Source organism: Octodon degus, unplaced genomic scaffold (assembly GCF_000260255.1).
Source record: "Octodon degus isolate 3935 unplaced genomic scaffold, OctDeg1.0 scaffold00027, whole genome shotgun sequence".
In the NCBI taxonomy this organism is placed as follows: domain Eukaryota; kingdom Metazoa; phylum Chordata; class Mammalia; order Rodentia; family Octodontidae; genus Octodon; species Octodon degus.
The window spans coordinates 14,142,633-14,160,658 of NW_004524603.1; the positions used below are offsets into that span (position 1 = coordinate 14,142,633).

Below are 18,026 nucleotides of genomic sequence, written 5' to 3' on the forward strand. Positions count from 1 at the left end.
CTTTCCAAAGTGCAACCTGAGTACTCCTAAATACAAGTATGCATTATTCCATCCTGGTGACACCTTTTATGTAGGAGCCACAGGCCAAGCATAGTCTTGTGGAATTCTCCAGAAGAAAGCTGAGTTCCCACACTGGAAAGAGTTGGTTCTTCCCTCCTTCCAGGCTGAGTTTGGTGTGGAGTCCAGAGACCACAGACAGACTCCACACGCTCTCTGCACAGAAAGAGTGGGTGGGGACTGCTATAAACTCACTCTCCCAAAGCCACATGTCTCAGCCCTCAGCAATTTTAAATTAAATTTCACATTGTCTTTGTTCTTCTTATTAATCTCTGACCCATAAGGTTTCTACAAGCAAAACTCTCGATATTAACCTTATAGGATTTAGAATTTCTTATAAAAATATAAGACAAATCTAATATTTGATTTCCTTCATGTGTTTCCCTATTCAGGGGCCACTAGAATTATTTTCTTTTTATTGTCTTTTTTCTTTTAAAGAAAACAGCAGAATTTATTTAAGTTTAGATCCCCTTTCCCTGATTTTATATTCACTTACATTTTCTTCCACCATTTCTTTTATTATTGCTGCTCTCATTTGTTTTATTTTCATATTTCCTCTTTTACAGGCCTCTGATTGAACACCATTTCCCCTTTTCAATGGATTCCAAATTAATATCTCAGTAATATTTTCAAATTTTCTCATTCTTCTTGTAAATCATCTAACAAGGTACTTAAAGCCCTTTGTTTTATTGCCTTTACATCAGTAATTAAATCTCAAAGGATATGCTGTCCATTTTATGGTATTAAGCCTTTTCTTTTTTAAAGTCAGTGTTCTCTAAAATCTTAATGTCAACATGAATGAGATGCTTCCTAACACTTCCAGTCTTGTGAGATTGGTTCGTAGATATTAGGTCTCTTTTTTAATGATATTCACTTTATTTGTTTTTTTAATTAATTTTATTGAGAAAGAAGTAGCAATGAGATAGTTTCAAAACAGGTTATTAGGACAGTTACAATAATTAAAGCATTGCATATTGTTGCCTTCATAGTATTCATAGTACAAGACGCAGACATGATATCTTCTCTAAGCACTATTAATTCAAAACTTTCTTCTCATTGAACTAAGAGAAAGTAGCTATATATCTATCTTATTTTGTATATACAGATATATATTTTTTCACTACAAAATGGTCCTTAATTTATATCCCCCTTTTTTGTTTGCTTTTGTCAAAGATGGGTATTCTACTGCCATTCACATATTGTAGATACATGCATTCAGTCAAGTAATCCAATATACTCCACTAGTCCATAATAGTGGGTTATTCGCAGAACTGGCAATGTCAGAAGTTGTTGGCTTGAGCCTTTTACAGATCAGCATATTAATATGGCTTTATGTTTTATACCTTGTTTTTACACTTTTCTGATGGATGGTCAAGACCAAGATAAAGCAAGACCTATATAACAAAAAATGTAACTTTTGTATCTGACAAGGTCAGTCAAATCCCCTCAGGATTTATCCTGGAACCCTATACAGCAGTTTGTAGATCTTTTGTCAGTATCAGCCATGTGGATGAGTCACAGCCATTGCTTGACCAATTTGCTTTCTGTGAAAGCCCAAGAGAATGTTTTCTCTCCATGGATTCACTTTATTTGAATGCATTCTCACACACCAATGAATTTTATTTTCCTGTTTGTTAAATGTCAGAGTGGAAGAAGAGAGTGTTGTACCCATACTCAAAGCTGCAATGCCCGGTGATGTATTTTGGAAGGATCAAATCTTATAGATTTTGATGAAGGAAGATGAGAGAGTTTTTATCTTCTCTAGTTCTGGGCTGAGCAGGAAGTCTGATTGCTGAGCATAAGGTTTCTTCTGTCTGGCAATAGTAGGGTCTATTGGCTTGGTAATATTGGGGTCCTCCCTTCATCATTCAAATGGAATGACTGTCCTTGCAATAGGACCTGCAATTTACTCAATGATCCATTGCACAAAGTGGGAGCCAAGTGTAAGTGTTTCCTGGAAGCTTTGTTTCTTGAAGGTGCTAGAAGCAGGCAGCCTTCCCACAGGCTTTCACCTGTCCCACCCCTACGCCCCACAGATTCGGCTCACCTCCAAGCCCTGATATATCATTTAGAGCACATATTCTACAGTCTACTAGAGCAGCCTTCAATTACTTTGAAGCTGGATTTTTCTATGTGTTCTATGAATTCTTATTGTTGTATCATGAAAGCATCAATTTACTTTAAAAGAACACAGTATTTTCCACATACGTTATTTACAAACTAAGAGGGTAGTTAGACATCGCTTGGAGTACTACAACAATAATGCACATTTAATAGCAGTTATTTAAGATAAAATTGTAAACTGTACTCCACACCTATTTTGTAGGGTCTGTCATACTTTCACAACAGGGACGTTAATTACAAGCCTGAAAGCAAGGTGTCGTGGTGCAGTGTTCTATACTCTGTGGATGTGCTGGGGCTACAGCAGTAAAAAGATAAGCAGCCCTTGCTTTTATTGCTTCAAAGAGTCTGTAGGGCAAGGCAACAAGCACATTATCACACAATGGTCACTCCAAGGAACAAGTGCATGGTATCATGAGACTAGATAAGCAATGCCTAAACCCCAATGGGGCAAGGAAGGAGAATTGGCAAGGAAAGTTCTGAAACAAAAGTAGCATTTAAGCTGAGACCCTAAGGATGAGTCAAGACAACTTTAAGAGAGCACGTAGGAAACTATGTCTGTGCAGGTGGTGCTCTTAGTGCTTTGTACACTAATAAAGGTATGTAGGGTGGGTATGGGAAAAGTCAGATCAGAGAGTAAGTTCAGTGTTACTGGCAGATGATGCTAGGATAGACATGGTTTTGTGAGAAGCCCACAGGCAGAACATATATCATAGGTGCCTAAAAGTGGTGCAGGGTAAGCACATCACATTTGCTACAATAATGTATATGCAAAAACTTATAGAGAACATTAAAGAGTACAAACCATGTCCCAGAAGCAATGGAAAATAGACAGGAAGAGTCAATGCTGAGATATTTGTTTCTCCAAATTCTTGTAGAAATGCCCCCCAGTATTATATCTCTCCTGAAAGGAGCCTTCCTCCTGATGAGCTAGAGGCTCTCTCTTCCTCTCTTTGCCCCGCCTGCTTCCTTTGCCAAAAACACTGAACAGGAGGAAGTATTTGCTCACAGATGCTGCCAGGACAGACAGATTGTGGAGAAAGAAGGGCACTTCCTGAGCAGAAGCATACTATCAAGAGACAGGCCCAAATCCACTGTACCAACCCTTAACCCCCCATCTGTAGGACATTCCAGCCTTCCGGTAAAAGAGGTGAGTCACTCTGTTTGCCTGCTTGCCTGCCTGCCTGCCCACCTGCCCACCTGCCCACCCGTCTGTCCATGTGTCCATCTGTCCATCTGTCTGTCTGTCTTATCTGCACAAACTGTTTGCCCTTCCCCGAAATATAAGACAAAGACAAGACCTTAAGGGAAGCCTGGGCCCTACTACAGATATAATGAAGACTAAGTCTTCCATAACTGAAGTCAAGAGGGCCAAGACAACAAACTAATGTTCTTAGAAGCAAGGGTAATTTCAAGACTGTGAGTTATTTAAATACAGGACAGGATTTACTAATTTGACAGGATTTTAAAGGATACAAACAGAAACAAGGCTAAGTCTACAATTAGAGGATGAACCGCAAGTTCAAATCTCCCAAACATCACAAGATCCCAACCATAGGCCTTTTAAACCTCCCTTTGGATCTCTGAGCAAGAGGTTGGGGTAGGTCAGGGTTGGGGGCAAGTTTCTTCACAGATTCTAATAATTTTGCTTTGATTCCCACAGGCTCCCAAATTCCCTTCATAATGAACTGGCACCTGATAATCTCTGTGCTTATTATAGTGGTGCTTAAAGCTGTTGGAGTGACCTTATTTCTGCTGCATTGTGAGTATTTGAGTGATTGACACCTGCTATCATGTTCCTTGACTCTTCTGAAAACAAAATTATGTGTAAGATTAAATTCTCAAATTTTCCACCTCAGGGCAACTGATACAGCTGAAGAGCAACTGCCCTGTGTCGTTTTCCCTCTCCAGCAGGCACAGTAGGCCAGGTTTTTTATTCTGCCTTGGAGATACATAAATGTCCAGAGTATGACAACCCAAATCCCACACCCAACTTTTGTTACTAAAGTATTTTTTTTTTGGGTAATCTGAACTAACGTAGCTAACAGGGTATGTTATTATTGCTGAAATTTAAAAATACAGCTCCATTTCAGTCCAGTTATAAATCTGTGTTAAGGGCTAAACTGTAAGGGAATAGGCTAGACCCAAAAGAGAAATTTTACTACATATTCATATGTTTATTCATCCAAATGAATTACTTAGAAAAAGAAGACTTATATCCAAGGATCTTGCTGCAATTCAACAAGTAGAATGGTTTACAGCCCCTGTTGCCAGTAAGTAGCTTAAATGAAGAAGGAAATGTGAGTAGGCTGGAGCAGTTGGCTAAGAGGAAATATGAGTTTCAATAAGTGAAGAAATTATGCATTCCAAAAATATGCACGCATCCCGGCCCTGCTGACCTTCATCAGAGATCAGTGCTTCCTGGTTATGAGTCACAGGTCCCCATCAACGCCTGTGGGTTTGCTTATATTCATCACTCAGTGGTTTTGGGAACTGAGCCTATAGTTGATTTTCTTTCCAGTCCCACAGACTTTTTGGAAAAGTAATGATGGCATCATTCCTACTGGGAGCTACGGAGCAGATAATGTGCATAATGGTAATCTCCTCTCTACCATCCAGCTTGTAGGGCCCTAGATTCTTATTGAACTTCCTCAAGTCCTCCTTTCCCAAGGAACATTTGTATAAAGATATCACAAAGGTCTTCTAGTGAATTATCTTCCAGGCATAACCAATACCAGACTCTGAAAATTTCTCTTTTACTGTGTTAAGGATAGAACCCAAACTCGGGATGGCTTGCATACAAAGTATACATCTAAGCTGCACCCCCAGATCCTGAGTGAAATTGCTGACCCTCAGTTTTCCTCCTGGGGCTGTAGACAATTTGTGTGTAGCTGTTGTGGTATAATGTGAATGTACTTCAGAGAATCTGAAGTGATGGACACATACAAAGAGTGGTTATTAGGAGACCAGGTGCCACAAAGAGTGGATCATGCCTGTGTGCCTAATAAAATGCCAGGTCAGCCATAGGAGAAGGATGAACACAGGGATGTTAATCAACCATCATCTATAAAGCACAGAGCACAAGATCAGAAATTTCACAGGATAAAGAGATGAGTGAGATGTGGCTCTTCTGGTTAAACCCACCTGCTCTGCAGGCCTTTTCCCACACCTCTCTCTTGCTTCCTCTTGAGATACTTGTTACTACAGGCAACTTTAAGAGAAAGGACATTCTTCTTTGATTCAACTGGGACAACTAATATAATGAACCACATACACAAAATACTCAAGAAATACATACTGAGTCCCTTCCATTATACTCTCAAAGTACTTTCCAATGGAAACCAGGCTACTGTGTATGCCAAGACTGTGTATGGGTCTGTGAGCCGGACAAAAGTCAAAGCTGACATCTACTGCATTAACATCATTTTAAGCAACCAGTTTAGTATCTGAGTAAGCTAAGTGTTTTCAGCTGTAATAGACAGATACCTGAGATCACTAGGGGAGGTCAGACCAGCCTCTGAAATTTACTATAGCTTCCTACTCAGATGACCAGTATTCCTGGAAAAGTAACGAGGTTTTGTGGGGACCAATCAATTCCCCTATTTATTTTGAAAGGAACGAATGGATTTCTCTACATTTATGGGAGATCTCTGGAATGTTCACCTGATTCTTTGTCTGATAATACCATGAAATTTGTTCCAATTAGTCACAATTCTTAGAGCTGAGAAGGAATTGGTAAGAGAGGCATCCAGTAGCTGCCTCAGATTATGAGTTTCACTAGAAGGTTTGAGACACCAAAAATGCAAGAATAGCAAAGATGCTCTGTGGAGCCTGGAGTGGAAGTGCTCCAGTTTTTGAGGGATAGCACTGTCAGAGGAAGGCATTAGAAAGGAGTCTCCCAGGTATACCAAATTTTTCCATTACTCTACTCAAGTCTCTCATTTTTTTCTGCACACCCCCTCCCAGCATTTACATCTACTGCCACACCAGAAGTGGGGAGGGAAGCATGAAAGAAGACAAATAACAGCAATAACATAATAAAAGTTCAAAGATAAAAAATATCTGAAAAAAAATCTAGCTCAGTGCTGGCCAAGAGCCTTTCGTCCTCCTGACTTAGAAGTCAAATAGCTGCAGAAGTTCAATAGCCAAAACTATGATGATTGTGTGTTATGCTCCCTGTACAATAATCTTTATGTCTTCATTTCAGTCTCAGAGATTTTTGGGAGCAGCACTAACAACATCATTCCCACGAGGAGCTATGGAACAGGTAAAGTACATGACTTGAAACGCCCTTCCACCCCATGTGTAAGTTATTAGCTGAATTCTAAAAGACTTTTCTCATCACTTCCTTCCCTGTGGAACTTTGTTTTTGCTGAAAGAGTCCATAAAGACTATTGGAAACAATAGAAACACAGTCTAGAATGGTTGATATTTCTTCTTGACTCAAGAAATATTTGTATAGATATAATTATTATAAAGAAACCCATATCTCATTATTTTATAACTCAGTTCAAGGTTCACATTCCAAACAACTAATCCCATATTCATTTCTCTCTCTCTCTCTCTCTCCCTCTCTCTCTCTCTCTCTCTCTCTCTCTCTCTCTCTCCCCTCCAGTCTGCCCCCCATATTGGAAGAAATTCCATCAAAGATGTTTCTTCTTATCTACCTCTGAATTAACTTGGAACAACAGTAGGGATGATTGTGCAAAAAGAGGATCCACTTTGGCAATTGTTGACACGCCAGATAAACAGGTGAGAGCATCAGCAATGGTACAGTAAAGCAGCCCACCCTACACCAGCCTCAATGGATGGAGATGTGGGGCAACATGGAGGAGCAGGGTTTGGGTGGTAAGGCTTGGAGAGGTGGCTGGCTGAATTCTGTCTCATTGTTCTGAGCCTGGATTTAAGAGACTTCTTACTAACTCATGGGTATGATCTTTGGCTTCTCTGAGGTGGACACCTAGACTCTTCAGTCTTCCCCATAAGGCACAGCAGTGGGCTAATCCCCTAGGGTTGAGCTAAGACCATTAAAGTGCAGGAAGTTATCAAAGAGCTGATGTGTATAAAAGTTGTTTAAAACCTACAGCACACATCGTAGGTATCAATCTAGCAGCCCAATACCTAGTAAAAAAAGGAAGATGTGTATTAGCACAATGAATAATATGAAAAGCAAAGAAGCAGGTCATATTGTTTTCAGTTTATATTCATCATAATAAAATAATACTATAGAAAAAGTTTTATTTCCTTTTACCTCATAACAATACTGAGGGTGTATTATTATCTATATTTATAAATGAGGAATTAGAGCACAAAAATAATTTAACAGAGGTTATGCACATGTCACAGAACAAAGAACTGAATTCAGATCACTCTGACTCTAAAACCTATGTTTTAGTATACTGTAGGCCATACTTCATTCTAGCTTACAGTTACCTCTCCTTCCAACCTAAGCATTTGCTGAGTACCCAGCACTGAGCATAGTTTAGGCAGAGGACAACATAAAGGGTGGAGCCTGTTAGATACCAAAACTTAAGTAGAGCAAGAGTGCTACATACACTCCTCTGGTTTCTCACCATTGTATATCCACACTTCTTCATTAAAAAAAAAAAAGTACTCCTGTGATTGAGAAAAACTTATGAGCACCTTCTTCTCTGAAGTGTGCCACTAGATAACTAACAAAGGACAGTGATCAAGGTGCTATGGATTCTTTAGGTCTAAGTACCAAGTGGGATGGAAATATGTATTCAGGCAGAAAACCAGGGGTAAGAGGATTTTACTGGAGTAAGAGGAAACAAAAAGAGAAGGAAAGAATAGACCCAGAAGAGAAGTTGTGGCATCTTTCCCTCCACTCATCCCTTCAGTTTCAGTGCATCCCAACTCCCACTGTGGGCATTCCCCACCATTCACACCCCATGCTAACCTCAGGAGTTCATCACAGTAGTTTACTGATGAACTCAAGTCAATATATTTTGTTATTTTAATCAATCTCATTTGGAAAATAAAATTTGTGGAAATGAAAGCAATTCTATACAGAAAGGTAAGACAAGTTTTCAATTGTATCTCAAACTAGCTGGTCTTGACAGAACAGTCATCCTTCTTCACTTTCTGTGTAGCTTGAAGGAGCCACATCAGCACCACCCAATGTGATGGGAAAGTAAATGCTTCCCTCCCCACCCCCCAGGACCTGCTGGGAAAGTAAATGATTCGCTCCCTACATCAAACCTCTTGGGCCAGAAGCCTAGAAATCTGTGTTTTAGCAAGACACCCAGACGATCTTGATCCCTGCAAAGTTTATGAAATTCTCCTCTCACAGTAATGGCAAGTGCCAGTGCCAGGCAGGCTCCTCCCTCTCACTGTTTTCCTTGTTCTCACAATCAAATATAATCACGGGCTTATTGGCTCCAGAAGGTCAGCAATAAAGAACTCATTGTTGAGTTGTACGTCTATTGTTTTAATTTCTAGAAATATCTCCAAGATGAAGCTGGTCCTGAGAAGTACTTTATTGGCTTAATGTATAAGCCTGCAGAGAAAATGTGGCGCTGGATCAACAAATCTGTGTTCAATGGCAAGTACGTGAGCATCCCGCACTTTTCTGGAGATCTTGGTTGGCCTCAAAAGATCCAACCTATATCACTGTGGTTTGATGTTTTTAATTCTTCTGGGAAGATAACCAGAAGAGGAATAAGTGGGTCAAATAGGACCTCTAATATTAGTATTTTGAGGAATATTTGCATTGATTTCCACAGTGGTTATACTGGTCTGACTCCCACCAACAATGGAGAAGGGTTCTTTTTCCACACAGACCCACCAGCATTTGTTACTGGTTGATTTCTTGTTCACAGTCATTCTTTCTAAGGTGAGATGCAAACTCAGTATTGTTTTAATTTGCATCTCTCAGATGACCAATGACATGAAATATATATATATATATATATATATATATATATATTCCATTTCTATCTCTTCACCTGAGAAGTGTATATTCATCACAGATGCTCATTGGATCTTTGAATTTGGGGGGGTCTCATTTTTTTTCAATTCTTTGTATGTTCTAAATAGAAGTACAGTTAGTAATAGTTAAATCTTGGAAACAACCCAAACTTCCATCAACCAAGTGAAAGATAAAAACGATGTGGGTTTGTTGTTGTTGTTGTTGTTGTTGTTTGTTGGTTGGTTGTGTTTTTTTGGTGGTACTAGGGATCAAACTCAGGACCTTGCACTTGCCAGGCAAGCACTTATTCCACCAAGCTATCTCTCCAGCTGAAGATGTGGTATTTTTATACAATAGGATATTACTCAGTCATAAAAAAGGATAAACTTGAGACTTTTATAGGTAAATTGATGCAATTTGAGACCATACTCATAATTAAATATATCAGACTCACGTGTGTAAACATCATATGGTCTCCCTGGTATGAGAAACTGAAAGAGTAAATAAAGTCTAAAATGTACAATAGATACATGTGGTATAATGGGAAGAAATTGTTGAAAAGGAACTAGGGTGGATGACAGGGGAAAGGACAGTAGGAAAAAGGGGGAAAAGTGCAAGTAACTTATACTGTTAGTGCCTCTTGGTTCATTAAAAAGGAAGGTTTTTTATCGTCAAATCTGTTGCTCAGATTAACAGGCATAATTATGCAAGATTGGACATAATAATTGAATATTTCTATTTTTACTCTTTAAAATAAAATTAAATTAAATTAGAAAAAAAGGAAGGTTTGTGCTAATATTGATTGAAGAAATTTTTAACCCCATATCCTTTGTAGCCTAAGCAACTACTTTAAAAATAATAGCATGCAATGTATTAACTATTAATATTCTCCTACTAATTTGTTATTTGTTTTACCTCTTTCCCATAAAAAAAATCAAACCTGAGACTCATGTTGGAATTGTACAGAAGCTGAGACTGGACCTTGTTCTAATCTTCTCCTTTCTTCTATCCTATCTATTCTCAGAGAAATATTTCTTATAAACATTTTATTATGGAAAACACCAAACACTTTCCACTTGAAAATGAGAGAAAAAATATTCATAGAATACATTATTTTATGCAAATATCCAAAAAAAATCCACATACATAGCTGGGAGGGGGTAGGGGCCTATAAGTCATAGGATTCTTTTAAACTACTGATCCTACTTTTTTGCTAAGTGCTTACAAATTTCCCCACATATAGCTCTTTTATCTAAAGAAAGGTTATTAATTTTAAAATAATTGTCTATCTTAAATCTGTGAACTTCTAACTCTCCATATCTCTCTCCAATGGCTCATTCCATGAAGATAAACTTTGGTGGAAGCCATAATATTCATAGCGTTCACATTCATTCAGTTTCTGCTAGATGTCAGACTCTATGCTGATTACTTTACATAAATTACTTCCTGTAGTCTTCAAGCAATGATACAGAAAAAACTTTTATCACTCTCTACTGAACAATTGAATTTAGGACAAGAGAGGTTTAGAAATGGGTTGAAATTCTTATAACTTGAAACGGTAAACCCACAATATGATCCTAAATTCACCTTAGCCCAAAACTAATGACTTCTCCATTAAATCAGAATTCTTTGCATGCAGATTAAAAAGGACCAAGTGACAGAAAAAGAGATAGGCCAACAGACACATCCACCAAGATTTTCCTACAGCTTGCTGGGGTAAAGGAAAGAATAAGAAACTTCTGTCCCCCTTTCCATTCTGTTACAGATTTACACACAATACTAAAACATTATTTCTTGGGGGACAAGGGACATCATGAGATGTTTCTCACCAAAGATAGGAATGTGTAAGTCAAGATTCTAGGAATCTCTGAATGCTCTCTGGAGAGCTGACAGGAAAGGTAAATGTACTGCTGAATTTAGGGAAGGTTAGCTTAGAAGAGGGGGAGCAAGTTAGAATAGGTTGTGCAGAGGAGCTGTGTGCCCACAGAGTCCACACTCCAGTTGCAGGAGGCTCTCGCTGAGATCAGTAAGAGGCAGAGCAGAAGCAATGAGTCACAACGACATTTTCTATTCTCATTTAGTGTTACCAACAAGAATCAGAACTTCAACTGTGTCACCATAGGCCTGTCAACAACAATGGACGCTGCATCCTGTGATGTCCCCTACCGCTGGATCTGTGAGATTATTCCTAAATGATGACAGTCTTCTTTGACAAGAACCAATATACTTACAGACACAGCAAAAGAGAATGGCTACAATTGGGACTGGTACAGGAAACACAGAACATCAAGTCAGGGTGTCAGCCTGCCACAGGTTACTGGCAGAGTGCCTAATGAATCCACAGGGCTAATGCACTTCCCCTTCACGCCATGAAAACTTCTCAGTCCTGAGCCACCCATGACCGCAGCCTAAACTGCATTTCCTGCAAGAGCTGAAATTGACTCTGTGGAACCTCACAGTTCATCTATTCTGTGATTTGTTTATGTATCTGTCCACCAGTAGAGGTCCTTACCTGTTTAGGAAAATGAGCTTCTGTACTCTGCTTTGAGGGACTGGATGCTAATCACCTCCAGGAGACAGAGCCAGTTTTATGGAAACAACACTGGTGACAGGGAAATGACATCTGTTTCTATAGAACTGAGCATTCCTGACTGATCCACAGGGTCTGTCCTGTTAAAGTTTGTTTCATGCACAGAGCACATGACCATGCTACCAGAGAGAAACTGCAGACTGGGCAGTCATGAGCATTATTTAAATGGTAGAATCAATCACTAGGAAAGGGATGAACTCAGGCTCTGTACCCTTATCTCTATTGCCAAGAGACCCTTATTCACATGCCTCTACCAAAACCAAAAAAAGTAGATGCTCTTTGTCTACATTGGGGCCAAGACTTGAGGGCATTTATAGCTCATAGAACTGAGCTTGGAACAGAAAGAACATTGCTGATAGGACTGGGGAAGGATCCAGACAGGACAGGAATCTGTTCAAGAGTTCCCTCTGAAGAGAATTAGATGTCACCATGGCTAAGCAAACCAGATCTCTGCTTAACATAGCCCTGAGGAGACACTCAAGCTAAAAATTTTCTTGTTCTGGTATGAAACTCAATGATAGCATATATAACTCATGTGTAATAAAAATTTGGGCAGGCAGATTCCTTTCGATGTGCAGGCTCTGATGCCCTAGCAGTACTTAAAAATTTTAAGGCTTGAGGATCTTTTAGACTTCGATGGCCACAAAACATTCTTTCAGTACTAGAGAGACCCTAACAACAGGTTCTGACCCAAAGAAGCCTTGCCATTAGTTGGCATTATACTGGTCCTGCTAGCCAAAGAATAAGAATAGTAGGTAGAGGCAAGAAATAAGCATGGAAAGAAAGAAATTACCAGGGACAAAGGAAAATAATATAAGAAATGGGAGTTCATTTTTCCATAGCGGAAGAAAAAATAAAGTAGTGAAATAGGTGGAATACTTTGGTCATTTTCTCCATGGAAAAGAAGATAGTAGCTACACATACACCTTAGAATACACAAAATAGAAAAAGATGTTCCTTGTATGTCCTGAGTAGCAAGAGTTAAACCATAGGAATGGCTACAAAATCTACTGGAAATCAGTCACCTGAGTGATCACTTTACCATTTCCATCATTAACAATGTGCTTCAATAATGATTATGTAGGGGCCAGGGAGATGGCTCAGTGGAATAAGCGCTTCCCTGGCAAGCGCAAGGGCCTGAGTTCAATCCCCGGTTCCGGGAAAAAAAAAATAAAAGATTATGTAGAACATTAGTCAAAATAAATTGTGGTAAAATTCATCTTTTATTACAAGTTTAAGCTCTCTTTCTGTACTGCCAGGTTTCATAATTTGGGGTTCACCATCACAGCTATTTACAATTTTTTTTAAAAAATGCGATAATTCACCAGGTATTAGTACTTATCTGAAGGGGGTTACCAGAAATAACCTGTGTTTGGGGTGGGGTAGACATTAGAACTGTGTGAATATGCTGGGAAATACTCATCCTCTGCTGTGTTAACAAGTGTGCACCACAGCTGAGGAGCAGAGAGAGACTGAGGCTCTGCTGGAGAAAAGAGCCAAACAAATTCTAGCTAGAGAAAGGCCTCAGAACTCAGACAGCATAAAGGAAATCATAATCCTTCTGTTTTCCTAAAAGAAAACTATTAACTGCTACTTTTTTTTTTTAAGGCAAAGTCTCACTATGCAGTTCAGCCTGGCCTTGAGCTCACCTTGTAGACCAAACTGGTCTCGAACTTGCAACAATCTTCCTGCCTCAGCCTCCTGAGTGCTGGGACTACAGGCATATGCTACCACATCTGGCTTACATTTTCTATTTTATAACAGAGTAACTGCAGACTTTCAAGTTCAGAAAACAGACATCTAGCAATTTACATAATTGAAGCCCAAAATTCTCCGAAGATGAGAAGGTAGCCCAGTTTTCAAAGAAGCCCAATAGGATAAGGTAGAGGTGAAGAGATTCAAGAAATATGTGAATTTTGTCTTAATTTCCTTATTAGAAAGGGGACTCAGAATCTTTATGTCATGGTTTGGGGTTCTTGCAAGGGGAACAATATATACAGGACATATTTTGTAACAGTATGTTATAATGGATCACCTAAGAATCACATGCAAGAAGTGCAGGAAATCTGTCTACACACATAAACACTAAAGACTTCAACTGAGGGCCTGGATACTAATATTGTACGTGAATCCAGATGAAAACCTAGAGCTTGTAACAATGCCTCCCACAAGTCCAAGTGGAGGCCTAGATCCCACAACAAAGTCTCATGCAGGCCCACTTCGCAGATCTCTGCTGGAAAGGCCCAAAGGCTAGTGGTGGAAGCTAGGAAGTCCATGCTAATGGGATGAATGATCTGTGCTAGCAGGCTGAGGGATCTGAACTGTAGCCAAGAAGCAAAGCTCAAGGTAAGCAGCAGATCTCCCCTGAAAATTACCATAGCCATCCTCAGCCACTGTGATTACCCAAACTGTTCCAGTGATGTGGAAAGCTGAGTTCCCATTAGGAAAGCCAATGAGGGGGACCACTCACTCGGGCCCTCCTCCTGTCCCTCTCTCAGACAGGAGCTTTCTCTCCCTCAATAAATATATTCTGCTCATAAAAAAAAAGAAAGCCAATGAGACAAGCTTCTCCAAGAGGCTGAGCAGTATACCATCTTCCTCTCCAGAGCCAGGAAACAATGCTCAAGATGAGGATCACAGCTCCTGCAGAGTTCATCCAGAAAGCCAGCATGACAAGGTCCTCCAGCAGAACAGCCCAATGGAATTAGCAGCTTCCAATAGTTCCAACAGCTTCTCCAAACAGCATCCCCAAAAGTGTTCCAGCAGCTTCTCCTGTTCGGTAATGCTGCGAGCAACAATCCTCAGGTGGGCCTCTCACACCCAGCAGCATGCTAATTTAATTCAGCTGGGTGTAACAAGTTGCTCACCAATTAGAAAGCCACTACACTTTAAAAATGCAAAAAAAAAAAAAGTGGCCTTTATTTGATAGTAATGATGTAATGAAAATGGAAATTAATAAAGCCCCAGGTTGAAATTTAGATTTTGCTTCTAATACACTGTATGAATCTGTATAGGTTTTTTACTCTTCCCTTTGCCTTAGTTTTCTTACCTATAAAATGAGACAGTGATAACCCTCTCACAAAATTCTTATATACATTAAATAAGATCCTTTCCATATATCACAATGGCTATAAGTATCAGAAGAAGTATTTTGTGGAGGATTTGAAGTTGAGATCTTCAATAAATAGCATTTCAATTTGCTAGAAGATGAATGCAAGCAACCACTTACTTTTCAGAAAATGTTTACTCATTTATAATATGGATATAAAAATCACCTAAGTCAGAGCAGGACACTTTGGAAATTCTTTGGCCAGGTCACATGGAGATCAAAGCCATACTTTCTCTGACTATAATTGTGGGCCCAATCTAGGTCAGGTAGCCCCATCTAATCTTTAGGCTAATTAATAAACCACCTGGGATTTGCTGGACCACCAGCTGAGGCCAGCCTAGATCTACTAGAATTCTAATGCATGGAAATAAAAGCTGATTGCTATATACTAATAAGATTTTGTTGTTGTCTCTTACCTAGTAAAAGGTAACTGATGTAATCTCCTAGCAAGTGACACCCCCTCCAATCTCTGGTCTTTTTTCTCCTGTGCTCACTTGATTCCAGCTCTTTGTCTCTGCCTTCCCTGGAATCTCTCCACTTATTATTCACTGTGCCTAGTATTCACTGTGCTCCTTAATGCATACTTGAATGCCTCAAGATTTTGCATATCTCAAGCTTCTCCTGACTATTTAAAGTTCGAAACTCCCCCAAAAGATTCTCCCCTTCATAACTATTTCATGTTCCTTTATATAATACTTTTCTACCATCTAACATACTATTTGTAGTATTAACAGCTTTTCTGAGATATAAATCAATACCACAAAAGTCACCCACTTAAAAGGTACAATTCAATGGGTTTTGCTATATACACAGTTTCTGGTACTCACCACTGCCCACAACTATCCCCTCAGTCCTCTCAACCCTCAGCCACTTCTGGTCTACTCTCTACATCAACATACTTCCTTATTCTAGACTTCCACATAATATAACGATATATTATGTGGTCTGTATAAATTGGTTTCTTACACTCAGCACAATGTTTCTATGTTGTAGCATGTGTCTGTGTCATACTTTGGATTTTGAATTACCCCAAAAAGGTCCATGTGTTTAAAAAAATCCCCTGTCTCTTTGCTATTTCTCACTAAAATTATGGGAAAATAAATAAAAATAAAATTAAAAAGCCCTGTCCCTAGAATAGTAATATCTAGAGATGATGGTACTTTTAAGATGTAGGACTGAGTAGGATATCTTCAAGTCACTGGAGGTGTGCCCTTGAAGAGGACTGTGGAACCTGAGTCCCTCTTTTCTCTCACTTCCTGATGATGAAATGAGTGGTTTTGCTCCACCACACACTTGCATCATGACGCGCTGCCTCGCCACAGGCCCAGAAGTGTAAAGGCCAACTGATTGTGGACTGAAAGCTCTGCTGTGTGTTTATTCATTCATCAGCTTATAGGCATTTAGTTGGTTTTTCCACCTCTTGTCTATTAAGAATAATGGTACTATTAACATTCTTATTCAAGTTTGAGGGGTATATATTTTCATTTCTCTTGGATATTACATATATATAGGGGTGTAACTCCTGGGTCATAAGGTAATGCTATAATACACTGAGGAGCAGTAACGTAAGGTAAAGCAAGGGGGAGGTCAGCTGATCCTGGAAATGAGACACAAGAGCCAGAGTGTGGAAAGCTGGACAGCAGCATGGAAAACAAAGGACTTGGGAATGGCACCTCGGAACGCAATGCAGACCTGGGGTCACTGAAAGAAGAGCACAAAGGAGAACCAGGAAGGAACATGGGCAGGAAAGGATGAAGAAATTAAGGAGAAAGGGAATGAGGAAGTGTTTTACGCATGCTGAAAGGATCAAAGACTGAGCAGCACACAGCAAGGAGCCCGATGCTGCCTCTCCCTCTGCCCTCTGTCCTGCTCCACTCAGCCTAGGACACAGCAAGCCCAGCTCCCCCTTCTTAGTCCAGGCCCCAACACAGCTGCATCACCCTCCTCCACTGTGGTGGTAGCATCTATATCTTCTTCCAACACTCTAAGAGACCTCATAAATTAGAGATGCATTGATGTGAAAAAATGTCCAGCCCCAAGAGTGTAAATGAGTCAAGAGTTGTGGGATGATTTCACTTTCTAAACTCCTCCAGAGAAAGTACATAGATAAAGCTAAGGCAGCAGGCCTTTCCAGCAGAAATCAAGAGAATATGCTTGAGTCAAAGGAAGATTAAGACCCTTACACACTCCGCAGACACAAAGCAGAGAGCTTGCAGGATGATGCAGGAGCCTGTGATCTTTCAACTCTGCAGCCGGAGAATACTTTAAATTTTCTTTGCTGTTCAGAAATCTAAATATTGCATGTTATTTTTAAATCTAAGTTTGAAAAGCTATTATGAAGTGTATCATAATATATATGTATCTTAAAAATAATAAAGTGAATTTCAAGTGATAAACAATTAAATGTGATAACAGCTTAAAAATCTTTTGTTGAACACATTGCTGATGAAGATAATGTTTATGATGCTGCTCAAAGATAAGTTCTTCTCACATTACTAGAGAACATACTGTGCTTTGCCATGTCAAATGCCTCAAGAAAAGGCTAGTTTCTGTATAATTTTAATTATTAATAGTAATTAAGAAAAGGATAAATTCTAGGACACCAATATTACTTCAGAATAGTTTGAGCAATTGCTCACAATCATAAAAATAATTCTTTCTCACATTTGATTTGCAGAAAGTAACCTAAAAGATGACATGTTTTGGCCAACTTTGATAAAGGAACCCAAATATCCATGACATGATTACCACAGAGTTGCAGGCAGCGCTGTTTATAATAATGGTATACCTTAAAGAAGGGGAGATAACTATGTAATATTACACAGCCATTGCTTCAATAACTCCAAACTCTGTGATCTCCAGGGCCAAATGCAAGAAGAGCTGGACAACATATCCAAAGCTATTGTCTGCACACCAAGGTTCAGCAGTCCCCAGGGAATCACAGGATCAACTATGGTTGTGAAGAGGATCTCCACAGACAAGAGTGTCCAAGAAAGAAAAATATGGGGGATCACAGATGTTATCTATGCAGACAATAACAATGATTACTGTGTCTCCCATTAATGTCACTATGTAGAAGAATCAGACATATGAGAACTTGTATTACATATAAGAACTTGTACTGTAACGTCATGTAACTCGGTAGTGTCCCAAATTTTCTGATCAAGGAGATTATGGGGCCAAAGAGGAAAGTGATCGATGATGTAGAGTGTGCCTAA

At 39.4% G+C, this 18,026-nt stretch overlaps 1 protein-coding gene across 2 annotated transcripts; it reads left to right on the forward strand.

Annotated features, from left to right (window-relative positions):
- Positions 1-3,203: 3,203 nt before the first annotated feature.
- Clec5a (C-type lectin domain containing 5A) lies at positions 3,204-12,771 on the forward strand. Of its 2 annotated transcripts, XM_004629127.2 has the most exons (7): positions 3,204-3,328; positions 3,842-3,940; positions 4,700-4,774; positions 6,386-6,445; positions 6,794-6,930; positions 8,641-8,747; positions 11,191-12,771. In XM_004629127.2, exons 2-7 carry the CDS (start codon positions 3,862-3,864, stop codon positions 11,303-11,305), a joined length of 573 nt encoding a protein of 190 aa, XP_004629184.1. In that variant the 5' UTR covers positions 3,204-3,328; positions 3,842-3,861; the 3' UTR covers positions 11,306-12,771. The 2 variants fall into 2 exon arrangements, with proteins under 2 accessions (XP_004629184.1, XP_023568638.1); XM_023712870.1 differs by lacking the exon at positions 4,700-4,774.
- The last annotated feature ends 5,255 nt before the right edge of the window (positions 12,772-18,026 follow it).

Coding starts and splice junctions, on each gene's coding strand:
- Clec5a (XM_004629127.2), top strand. CDS start 3,862: ATGAACTGGCACCTGATAATCTCTGTGCTTATTATAGTGGTGCTTAAA. Junction 3,941..4,699: donor GACCTTATTTCTGCTGCATT/GTGAGTATTTGA, acceptor TTTTCTTTCCAG/TCCCACAGACTTTTTGGAAA. Junction 4,775..6,385: donor AGCAGATAATGTGCATAATG/GTAATCTCCTCT, acceptor TCTTCATTTCAG/TCTCAGAGATTTTTGGGAGC.